The sequence below is a fragment of the Sardina pilchardus genome, chromosome 20 (genome assembly GCF_963854185.1).
Source record: "Sardina pilchardus chromosome 20, fSarPil1.1, whole genome shotgun sequence".
NCBI classification, from domain to species: Eukaryota; Metazoa; Chordata; class Actinopteri; order Clupeiformes; family Clupeidae; genus Sardina; species Sardina pilchardus.
Genome location: NC_085013.1, coordinates 7,093,987 through 7,106,238, shown reverse-complemented (window position 1 = coordinate 7,106,238; position 12,252 = coordinate 7,093,987). Strand labels below are relative to the sequence as shown.

Below are 12,252 nucleotides of genomic sequence, written 5' to 3'. Positions count from 1 at the left end.
CGTTTTGTCATTTACGGTTTATTTTGATGGTCTTCTCTCTTTTCACAGCACACGCGTCCCATTGGTGTGTTTGTGCACGTGACACGCGCAGCAGGAAGAGCAGACATTCTACATGTAAATAATCCGGAAAAGAGCCGTCGCTGTGTGGGACATGAGATATGAATGTGACGCTGTGTGAGGGGATACGAAACCTACCTAACTCGAGGTTATGGATATCAGATAGACACGTTCTTTCCCACTTAATGGCCTGAGGTCAGTGCTTTACTTCTTTTAATTTAATGTATTGCATTTGCCTATGCAAGTGTCAGAAGTCATTGGGGTGCGGCCTGTCGAAGCTAGCTGGCTAACGTCAGTGCCATAGCAGAGCACACCTGCTGAATTGACAAACACAAATCGCTGTCCAAGGATGGTTATTGTTCAGTGTCTTATCATTTCAGTTGTCGGCGTCTATTCAGAACGCTCATTAACTTGACACGTTTTAAATATGCATCATACTGTAGGCTAGTGCCTTCAACATTTGTATTAGCTTTTGAGTTTAGAGCTAATGTTAGCTAACTTGCTTTCCAAACTGGTGTAAGTACCAAGAATGGCTGCATTGATTGTCTGGTACACAACTGAATTCATTATCCATTACGTTAGTTGATTCCAGGTAAAGTACTGATTTCACGTTGTTTCCCTGCAGAGGGTAACGTCATACGTAGCACATAGATGAGTGGTTCTACGGTAAGCCATCACCAAATTGAATTGTACAATCTCGCATTGTTTTCTTTAATCCGGTGTGGTCAAGAACGCATTCCCTCTCGTTTCAGTGGTCAGCCAACATTACTGAAGTGTACGGTTGGTTTTATCGTCAGCAAGTTTTACAGAAGTGTTAGGTTATGTTTTTTTGTGTGTGTGTGTGATTTGCCCTCCAAACCCCTCACCTAAGCTGCACCGTCACACACATTCACCCGCCAGTTTTGACTTGTCTTCTCTTTGTAAATCATCCCCACTGACGATTATTTTTCTGCGTTATAACACTATACATTATAATGTAGTCACAGTATTTGTTTCTAATGCCTTTGTCCTATGTGCTGTGATGTGTTATGTGGAGCACGGCCAACATTTTGGCATGGCTGTAGATGTTTTGGTTTAATACTCATTGTTGTTTTGAGAACCCTGTGATCCTGATCTTTGAAGTAGCCTACCCATTGACTATATATGAGTCTCAAGTATTTCCCTGGAGTAGATTTTGGAAGCCTGTAACAGCTTGACCAGAGAGATGAACAAGAGGCAAATGTGATTTTGTTTTTATGGACTCTGTTATGGAAAGTTGGTCTCATTGTAGATTTATCAGAACAGTTGACAGCTGATTCTGGAAAACAGAGGTCGTTTCCTTTAAAATGGAGTGTGAATGTGAAATTATCAAGCAAGGCCAAAGTGTCTTTGAGGAAGCCTAATTCAAGGAATGGCTATTATAGGACAAATCCATATTAATTTGAGCACACCGGCCAATTGTTCAATATTGTGTACATTATAAGGACACAGTGTGTAGTGTAGTTTGGAGCCTGAGATGTATTTGACTGGTGGAGGCAGTGTTGTTTCTGGCTCTTGCCTCAAACAACAATAATTGAATGCCATATCCAAAGCGCAGTTAAGAAAACAAAACTAAAAGTAGCTTTAAGTGTTACTCACACTATCAGCCTCTAGGCTAGCTGGTAGATTAATCCTTTCCATCTCAGAAATACCTTTGGCACTGCGACACAACGTAGCAAAAGTATGCTAACACACCCCGTGCAGCAACATTTCACACACACACTAGCAGCCCTTATTCTCTCAGTCTTGCTGTTAAGAGGATCACCTTTTCACATGACTGTACACACAGAGATGCAGATTATTACTAAAGCAAAGATTATTACAGAGTCTCTCTCTCACTCTCTCATTCACTTGCTTGCTGGCTCACACACACATGTACACGCACACACACACAATCTCCCTCTCTCAATCTCAAAAACACATGGATATTCTCAAACACAGACTATCTCCCCCTCTCAGTAACAAAAACACATAAGTGTTCTCAAACACATTGATCAAACACTGTTTACACACACATTCAAATGATTTTGGTATGTGTGGAAAAGAAAAAGAAAAAGATTTTGGCCACTTTGCAACTGACAGAGACTGGGCAGCTGACCCTGTTTAATATTTTATACATGGACATAGATGGCAGCATACAGGGCAGTGTCTGTAAGTATTCTCTGTGTGGGCACTGATGTGTGTAGGGGCTTCAAAGGATTTCAGTGTGTTGTGCAGTGTGTGGGCTCTGTGAGAGAACATGGGCTTTGTTTTCAGTCTGCACTGTGCATCAATATCTGCATCCATTTGAAGCCATGTTTTTGATCAGTGGCCATCTATTTTTCTGGACTGGAGCCAATACTTTGTGTGTGATTTTGAAAAATGATATAATTTTAGACCGTTTTGGTCGAGGTCTGTGAGTTTGAGACGTGAACTGCATCTTTAATTGTTGTTTACAATATACTGTAGGCTAACAGATGTGTGAAAAGCATAATGATGCCTTGTGTTGTTGCTGTTTGGTGTGTAAGTGTGAACTTTATATGTGAATGAACATTTAGGAGGTAGAAACACATTTTATTAAATGGTGTACATTTGTTTGTCCCATAACACCGGATATGTTGCCTTCATTTAGAAATGTAGTTTTCTGCGCGGTGGTTAAGTCCTGCTGGATGGTGGATACATGACTGGTGTTATTGTTTTGTGATTACTTGACTGTGTGTTAAACTGGTGGATCAAGCGCTTTAGATTTTTTTTGCCTGTGCGTCTGTGTGTGTACCATATCTCTCTCTGTATGTTCTCTCAATTCTAAGATTGGTGTGGAGATGGAGAAAAACAACACCATTCCCTTTGGGCTGGATAGCATAGACGAGTTCCTCAAAGATCGGGACTCCAACTCAGTCTGGCTGTTAGTGGGTAAGTGAGTGAGGAGTGAAGGATGCTGCGCAGACTGTTTTGATGGAGAGGCTATATTTGACATGGACAAGACTGTGCCTCTAATCTTTGACGTGTGTGTGTGTGTGTGTGGTGTGTGTGGTGTGTGTGTGTGTGTGTGTGTGTGTGTGTGATGTGTGTGTGTATTCCGCAGCTACCATCTTGTCCTGCGGATGGATCATCTACCTGACCTACTACAACTCCCGCAACATCGGCCTCATCCTCACACTCATCATTAACAAGCTGTACAAAAAGGGACATATCCACATCGGTACAACATGTTACATTTATATAATGCTTTACATAGTTACCTAAAGTACTTGAGTAATGATGATCGTGGAGTGATGGAATGCATTCATGTAAGGAGTCATAAATCTAGAGTTCATGCAGATATGCATGTTTGGATGTTTCATGTTCCTGCCTGTTGGGATCCAGTGTTTCAGTTCCGTGCTTGGTTCATTATCAGGTGCTTATGCAAGTGTCTTTTCTTTGTTTTTACAGGCTCATTTTCTTTTTCTGTGCTGTCGGGGAAGGTCATGTTCAGAGATGTTTACTACATTGATGAAGACATGTCTATTAGGTAACCGCATTTACTGCATTTCATAGTGTCTGGCATGACACTCACACTCTGCGTTTACTTTTGCAACACGTAACACGGTGTATTCTATTTTTGTCTTGCTGATGTGCTGAAATGGCTTTATGAATATGTACGTTCTATTCCACTTTGTGTTAGAATACAAGATGGCTTCCTCATATTCCGCTGGTGGAAAATGTACAACCCCAAGCAAAAACAACATGGTGAGATTCCAGAGGGTTTCCCCCCCCCCCATCCCTCTTCCAACACACACATGCAATAACATGTCAGGGTAGGAACAAGTGATCTGGTGGCAACAGGTTGTTGCGGAAATGACCATTGTACGTTGCTGCATCCTGTAGACATAATTAGGTCAACCACTGATCTCGGGATCACGTTTCAGGGTTTCAGTCACCTTGTTGGTCGTCTTTCAGTGAGCTTGCGATCCCATCCTATCCTCTTAATCGGTGGCCAATGGCCATGTTGTTTGTTTTGGTTTGCAGACCCCAAGGCGGAGACGCGTCTCTACGTGACGGTGAACGGCGTCGAGTTCCACATGTACAACCGATCGGCCCTGTATGACCAGCTACAGAAGACTTTTGGCCTGGAGCCCACTCTCATCCCCCCCAACAGAGATGAGGAGAAGGGCAGAGAGGAGGAGGACAAGCCTCTGGACAGGTCAGACAGCAGGAGCTTGTCCTTTCTATACATGACTTATCATGACTATCATGACTATCACGAGGAGCATGTCCTTTCTACTTTTGACTATCATGACTGTAAGGACTATCAGGAGCATGTCCTTTCTATACATGACTATCATGACTGTAAGGACTGTCAGGAGCATGTCCTTTCTATACATGACTATCATGACTGTAAGGACTATCAGTAGCATGTCCTTTCTATACATGACTATCATGACTGTAAGGACTGTCAGGAGCATGTCCTTTCTATACATGACTATTATGACTATAATGACTATCACGAGGAGCATGTCCTTTCTATACATGACTATCATGACTGTAAGGACTATCAGTAGCATGTCCTTTCTATACATGACTATCATGACTGTAAGGACTGTCAGGAGCATGTCCTTTCTATACATGACTATTATGACTATGATGACTATCACGAGGAGCATGTCCTTTCTATACATGACTATCATGACTGTAAGGACTATCAGTAGCATGTCCTTTCTATACATGACTATCATGACTGTAAGGACTGTCAGGAGCATGTCCTTTCTATACATGACTATTATGACTATAATGACTATCACGAGGAGCATGTCCTTTCTATACATGACTATCATGACTGTAAGGACTATCAGTAGCATGTCCTTTCTATACATGACTATCATGACTGTAAGGACTGTCAGGAGCATGTCCTTTCTATACATGACTATTATGACTATAATGACTATCACGAGGAGCATGTCCTTTCTATACATGACTGTCATGGCTGTAGCTGTACTGCCTTCTGCCCTCTAAAAGAGACAGATCTAATTGAGATGGTCACATCATGTCTTTGTTCTTATTTTATCAGTGTCAATATCCAAGCTGAAGCGCAGGACCCTTCATCATCCTGGAGGTCTCTCATCCCTGTGGTCAAACTCAACATCAGCACAGTAAGTTCATTTTTAAAAAGCATATGGACAGGAATGCATGCTTGTTATACCTACTGTATATACCGAGCCTGTACACAACATATCTCTATAAGAATGCTCTCTTAATACCCTGTTGCCCCCTCTCTCCCTCTCTTGCCCCCTCTCTCCCTTCTTAGGGTCGCGTTGCGTTTGGGAACCACCACCTGCCCCAGACCCTGTGTGTGAACTTCGACGACGCCTTCCTCACGTACACCACCAAGCCTCCCAGCAGCCACCTGGACCAGTTCATGCACATCCTCAAAGGCTCCCTGGAGAACGTGCGTGTCATGCTGGTGCCTAGCCCACGCTACCTGGGCCTGCAGAACGACGAGTGAGTCTGACCCCCTGTACCTCGTTCACATTTGACCTCATGCTACCCCTTGCCCTTTCACCTTCACAGCTCTGACCTCCGCATTTTCAGATTGCGCTGTCAGATTTTATGCTATCTGCCTGTGGGAAGTGTGTAGCAGATGTGTGAAAGGCAAATATTGATTTGCTTCAAAAGGGATGCAAATCACAGTGCACACGTCAAGGTTACAAACTGATTGAGACCTGAGAAAGTCAAAACAAAAAACTTTTTTCTTTTCAGACTTTTTCCACATTTATGCAAAATCACATTTTGGTTTTCTGTATTCATGTTTTTTTGGTGGGGGGTGTAGGGATATCCTGTAATGCTCCCGCCTTATCTATTCCCTCAGTGTGTATACAGAACACCCCTAGTACCTTGTAATGCTCCAGGGCATAGACGGAAGCAGATGGAGCATCAGTTGGCATATAGAGACTCAGGAGGTGGCAAATTACAATAGACTGTTAATTATCATAGAGAGAGTATGGTTTAATTGGAGCATGACTGGATTGTGCTGAACCTCAATTAGGTGTAATTGATTTGTAACTGACTGTAATGAACATGTAATTATTTGTTATGGCTGGGCTAATAGAGTTGTCTGCCCCCCCCTAGGCCACCGCGACTCATGGGAGAAGGCTTTGTAGTGTTGCAGTCTAACGATGTGGACATCTATTACTACCAGGATGAACCAGGTGTGTTTGTGTGCTTGTGCTGGTGTGCTATTTTTATCTTGTGCATTTGATCCATATGGTCAGTGTGATAATATCCCGGTAGAATTGTGTGTTCAAGTGTGAATGTACGTTTCGCTCATATGTCAGTGGATAGGTCCTTATGGAATGTACATTGAAGTGTGTGTGTGTGTGTGTGTGTGTGTGTGTGTGTGTGTGTGTTCAGGGTTGGTTCCTGAGGAGCAGGACTCAGACGTCTGTTCTGAGGGAACCCAGCTTCAGGACCTTCCTCCCTGCTGGGGTCTGGACATCGTCTGCGGGAAAGGAACAGACTTCAACTACGGACCATGGGCTGACAGGCAGAGGTGCTGTGCACATTTAGAAACGTACACACACACACACACACACACACACACACACACACACACACACAGTACAAACACCAAACTCATACACACATTTACAGGTAATATACACCTCATATGGAGACAAACACACACTATCAGACAGCAGACAGCCAGCGTATTAAGTGGTGCATTCCCTCTGCAGGGACTCGTTGTGGAAGTTCTTCCTGCCAGCTGACTTCCAGTCAATGAAAGTGAGCGAGGTGGCCACGCCGGGGAAGCCACGGCAGATCCTCGCCTTTGAGCTGCGCATGAACATCATCGCAGACGCCACCATCGACCTGCTCTACACCAAAAACAGGGTACCTACATGCACACTGACTACTCCTCTTTCTCTCACTCACTCACTCACAGAATACACTGTTGGGCCCTAATTTGTATAATCATTTTCACACATGAATTGGCCACCACAAACAGTACTGTAGTCCAGACTTTAACCCCACTGAGAATCTCTGGGATGTGGAGAAGACTTTGCGCAGTCGTCTCAATCTCCCGTGATCAGTACAAGAGCTTGGCGAAAAACCAATGCCACGCTGGACGGAAATAAATGTTGTGACACTGCAGAAGCTAGTGGATATGATGCCACAGGAAATGCGTGCCATAATCAAAGCTTAAGGCAGTCCAGCGAAGTGTGTGTGACCTTTTTTGGCCAGGCAGTATAGCAGAAATCGGGGTAACACTTTATAATAACTACACACAATTCATCATCTATTAAGCATTTGTTAACTATTAGTTAATGGTTTGTTCATCATTAGTAATTCATTGTTCATGCATAATTTATCATCAGTTAAGCATTTGTTCACAAAGTTATGATAACTAATAAGTAACAATTACTTAATAAATGATTAACTGTGTGTAGTTATTATAAAGTGTTACCGAAATCGTTTGAGTAATTTGTAACGTTTTATTTAACATCTAGAGAAACATGACCGTGGTAGACTTCATCTGCTAGCATGTAGTGCATGCTGTGTGGTGTGGCCTGGTTAATTAAATAGGCCACAATGTTTCCATGCTGGAATGAATGCATTACGTTGCTCATTGCGTGTCACACAGATTAAAGCCCATAAAGTTGAATCGGCATAACTGACACGGTCTTGACCCACAGGAGACAAATGCTATCCATGTGAATGTGGGAGCTGGCTCATACCTGGAAGTGAACATCCCCTTGACTGTTGGAGACGATGGTAAAAATGCTCTCTCTCTCTCTCTCTCTCTCTCTCTCTCTTTCACTCTCTCTCTTAAGTTTTTCTCATCTTGCTCTCTCTTCCTCTCATTCTCTTTCTCCTGTCTTCTCTCTTCCTCCTCTCTCTCACTCACTCTTCACAGAGCTACACACACACATACAAACACCTTGATTTTCCATTAATAGCTTTAGAATATCCTTTTCCTACTTGATGGCAATGTTGTCTCTAGTCGTGTCCCCCATCATCTGTGCTTTGACATGCATTGTTAAATGTTGTGCCATATTGTCTCCAAACTGGACGCCCAGAGCTACGCTGCTAATATATCTGTAATTAGATGTGTGGACAGATGCCAAGCCACGTTATCATTGCTCTGGCTTCTGTCTGAGCAGCGGGCTGACAGCGTCCTGTCTGTTGCCTTCCCTCCCCAGGTTACTCCTCCATCATTAAAGGGCAGCTGCTTCACGTGGACACCACCAGCAGTATGCAATACAGAACCCTGCTGGAGGCCGAGATACTCCTGGTGAGCAGTGTGGCTTTGTCTCTACGTGTGGGGTGGTGGTGGTGGTGTTGGTGGTGGTGGTGGTGGTGGTGTTGGTGTTGTGTTTGTTGTGTATCTATGTTGTGTATCATGTTCATGTGTATCTATGTGTGTATGGCCACACGTAGAAGACTATGCAGCATGTAAACTGAGGAAAGATCAAGGCATTTAGCTGTGTGTGTATTCATGTGTTTGTTTGTGTCTGTGCTGTCTCTGGGTCTTCTGTGGTCTCATGTGTGCTTGCGCTCTCTCTCTCTCCCTCCCCACAGTTTAATGTGAAGGCCAGTTACCCGCGCGTGTGGAACATGCCGCAGTCCTGGCAGTGCGAGATTGAGGTCTATAAAGCCACCTACCACTTCATCTGGGCACAGAAAAACTTCTTCTCGGGTACAGCACACAGCACCAAAATACAGTCAGATGTTTTTCACGCTTAGACACACTTCCTGAGGCAACAGAGACTTCCTGTTTACGCTTGAGCGACTGCTCAGTGTTGTTCTGCTTTCTGAGTAACTTGGTAATTTTGTGTGTGTGTGTGTGTGTGTAGATCTTATCCAGGATTGGGCTAGTGACAGCGAGCCTGATATCTACTCGTTCGTTCCGTACTCCTGGACGTTCAAGGTCCTCTTCCACCAGTTTGAGATGATCTGGGCGGCCAATCAGCACAACTGGATCGACTGTTCCACCAAACAGCAGGAAAATGGTGGGAGTCATGATGTCACTACAATCATTACAATAGATAATAGGCGCATTCGAGTTCGGATACGGCTGACTTCGGCTGGCTGCATACGGCAAATTTGACAGACGTGATTCGCGTGAGACCTCGCGGGAGATATCGCGGGATTTATTTATTTATTTATACAGTATTTAACTTTCATTCTTACTCATTAAAATGAGCATGATGACTGACGAGATAAATTGATATGATGTAGTTTAAATAAGCCACTTTTGTCATACAGTTACCAGGCCTGCATTGTAGCACATTAATTAAATATCAAGTGTTTTCCGTGTGTATATTTAACCAACAGCATAAAATAGCAGAATATCAAAACGTTTTCAGTAGGCTAGCCTACCGCTGTTCCAGAAATCACAAATAAGAAGGTATCCCTTCCATATCTGACCATTTTAGTGCATTCTAACGTAAGGAGCAAAGATTCTACAACAGAGCAAGATGGATCACTTTTGACAAGCTCAGGTGTCGTCCCAGACGCTGGCTACAGTGCTGATCCTAAAATGTTAACTGATCCATCTTGCTCCGCTATAGAATCTTTGGTAAGGAGGCAGAACGAGACCCCTGTCATAATCGTGGAACATAACCTGTTCCAAACGGCCCTATCACGTACTTGAACTGACGTCATGGGGCGGGATCCAGCCGGTTGCAGGCGTTTAAATCCAAATGCAGAGAGCTGTGAAATATGACTGCACGCGTCTTCAACCCGCGAGTTTTGAGTGACGTGACATGGTCGCATTTTTGTGACATGATCACAACATTTCTTCAAGTCGAACAACACGTCTAACCAGCATGCACTGCATATTACGCAAATTAAGTTTCTGTTTGCAGTCGACTGCATCCGACTGCAGTCGACTTGACAAGTCGAGTGAGCCTACTAATAGCTTTATTGTCCACAAAAGTGGAAATTGGTCTTTGACTCCAAAGGGGGGTTTCTAAAACACAGACACAATAAATAGACCATAAATACCCTGAAAAACAACAATAAATAACATTTTCACACCGATATCAAGAAGACGAATATGGATATCTAGAAACATCTGCAAACTGTCAGTAGTTTGTGAAGTCCTAAGCATGACCACACAGCTTCAGAGTTAAACTGAAGTTATCATTCCCTCCCTCCCTTTCTCTCTCTGTCCCTTCATCCCTCCCCTCTCTCACCCCTCTCTGTTCCCTTGTTCCTACAGTCTATCTGGCTGCATGTGGAGAAACTCTGACTATTGACTTCACTCTCCCCTTCAATGAGTTTGTCCCCACCACATGCAACACCTGCTTCCGCCTTAAGGTATGTTATGTATACATAAGACATATGTCCATACAGAAATGCGTACATGCACAGCCGCAACGTATTTAAACATGTTTTTATACTCGTTAAACTGTTGTCTAGTCAGTTTGTGTCAAGTTTGAGTCAAGACATGAGTAATTAGCAGGGCAGAACATGAGAGATGCAGATTATCACTAAAGCAAAGGTTATTATAGAGTGTTTTTGAATTTGACACATGCATGTACAGTATATGCACTCAAAATAACTGTGTGTGTGTGTGTGTTGCAGTCGGAGGACACAGACATGCGTCTGTGTCTGCCGGACTGCCACCCCAGCCGCTACTCCCTGCTCACACTGGCCAACGACTACCAGGCCACGCGCACCCCCGACAACTCCATGCCCCCGGAGGGACACCAGGGGGTGCCACCCAAAACCAGCAAAGCCCGCTGGAGGAACATCACGCTGCCTGAGTAAGAACACTCCCACACGCACGCACGCACGCACGCACACACGCACGCACGCACGCACACACACACACACATTCACAATTGTTGTGTGTTTGTTTAACTGATGCTTCAAAGAAGCACTGTGTACTTTTGAATATGCATATCTCATGATTGATTTGTGTGTGTGTGTGTGTGTGTGTCTCGCTCTCTCTCTCTCTCTCTCTGTGTTTGTGTGTCTTCAGGGCTGGCTGGGTAGACTGCTGGAGCGTACCCAACTTCCTGCTCATCATCGACTACACCTGGCATCCCATTTACCCTCAGAAAGCCGACCAGCAGCTCAAGCAGTCTCGTGAGTGATTCTTTACAACCCTCGCCTAAACGCCACTCTGAGCTCTTTTTAGGGTTGCCAGATGTGCACTTCACCCAAGGGTCTGGATGCTCTCATTAGACGTGAGCAGCGTAAATCCAAGCCCATATGGCAACACTGATATTCAAAGTGCATAATAAAATGGAATCACTGTTCTCCGGTTATAGGGCTGCTGTCGACTTTATGTTCCTGTTCTCCCAAATGATTTGAGCGCTCCATCTTTTCCCCGCCTTTCAACACAGTGTAGCTCTACTGATTTGTTTGATATCATTCCGTTTTCTGAAAGCTGTGCAGGGCTTTTAGCCTTTGATATTGTGTGGTTGCTTCATAAAAATGTTATGATTTAGGGGGCGCTTTGGCGCATCAGGCTTGTGCCATGTACGGGTCCGAGTGCCCACGGGGGACCCAGGTTCGAGTCAGGCCTGCGGTCATTTCCCGATCCCACCCCAGCTCTCGCTCCCGTTTGCTTCCTGTCTCTCTCTACTGTCCTATACGATGAAAGGCAAAAAAAGACCAAAAAAAAATGTAATGATGTACGGGTCTTTCTGTGTCCAGTGTCGGAGATGGAGGAGTCCATGCTCTCAGCTCTGAGGCCCCCAGAGCAGGTCCCTCCCGCGCCCCCTCCGCCACGCATGACCTCCGACCCCAGTGAGCTGCCTCCTGATAAGCTGCATGTGGAGATGGAGCTGAGTCCTGAGTCACACCTCACCCTCTACGGCCCCCTGCTGCGGGCGCTCATCTCTATAAAGGTACACACACACACTCACATACATACCACCACAGGTCCACACACACACACACACACACACACATACATACCACCACAGGTCCACACACACACACACACACACACACATACATACCACCACAGGTCCACACACATACGTACCACCACATGCATTTAACACTCTCAAGCATTTGCATACATGCACACACATACATTCTCTTTCACATGTGCACACATTTGCACACATACAGTACGCATACACACACACACACACACACCTACACTCTCACACACCTAGATGTCCATGACATTTGATTTGTTATGGTGTCATTATCTACTCCTGATGCACTCCTGATGTCTTGTTTGTTTGTTTGTTTTGT

The 12,252-nt window shown here is 44.4% G+C and overlaps 1 protein-coding gene across 9 annotated transcripts in view; it reads left to right on the top strand.

The window, feature by feature from the left end:
* Nucleotides 1–124: 124 nt before the first annotated feature.
* Nucleotides 125–12,252, top strand: part of kiaa1109 (KIAA1109 ortholog) — a 57,351-nt gene continuing 45,223 nt past the window's right edge. For all 9 annotated transcript variants that reach the window (XM_062522473.1, XM_062522474.1, XM_062522481.1 and 6 more), the window contains exons 1-19: nt 125–252; nt 2,865–2,967; nt 3,140–3,256; nt 3,487–3,565; nt 3,719–3,783; nt 4,063–4,237; nt 5,102–5,183; nt 5,339–5,532; nt 6,160–6,239; nt 6,442–6,580; nt 6,765–6,921; nt 7,725–7,803; nt 8,232–8,323; nt 8,611–8,728; nt 8,886–9,041; nt 10,256–10,353; nt 10,621–10,802; nt 11,021–11,127; nt 11,701–11,894. In XM_062522473.1, the coding sequence (XP_062378457.1) occupies nt 2,877–2,967; nt 3,140–3,256; nt 3,487–3,565; nt 3,719–3,783; nt 4,063–4,237; nt 5,102–5,183; nt 5,339–5,532; nt 6,160–6,239; nt 6,442–6,580; nt 6,765–6,921; nt 7,725–7,803; nt 8,232–8,323; nt 8,611–8,728; nt 8,886–9,041; nt 10,256–10,353; nt 10,621–10,802; nt 11,021–11,127; nt 11,701–11,894 (2,205 nt within the window). In that variant the 5' untranslated portion in view covers nt 125–252; nt 2,865–2,876. The remainder of the gene's footprint in view (nt 253–2,864; nt 2,968–3,139; nt 3,257–3,486; nt 3,566–3,718; nt 3,784–4,062; nt 4,238–5,101; nt 5,184–5,338; nt 5,533–6,159; nt 6,240–6,441; nt 6,581–6,764; nt 6,922–7,724; nt 7,804–8,231; nt 8,324–8,610; nt 8,729–8,885; nt 9,042–10,255; nt 10,354–10,620; nt 10,803–11,020; nt 11,128–11,700; nt 11,895–12,252) is intronic.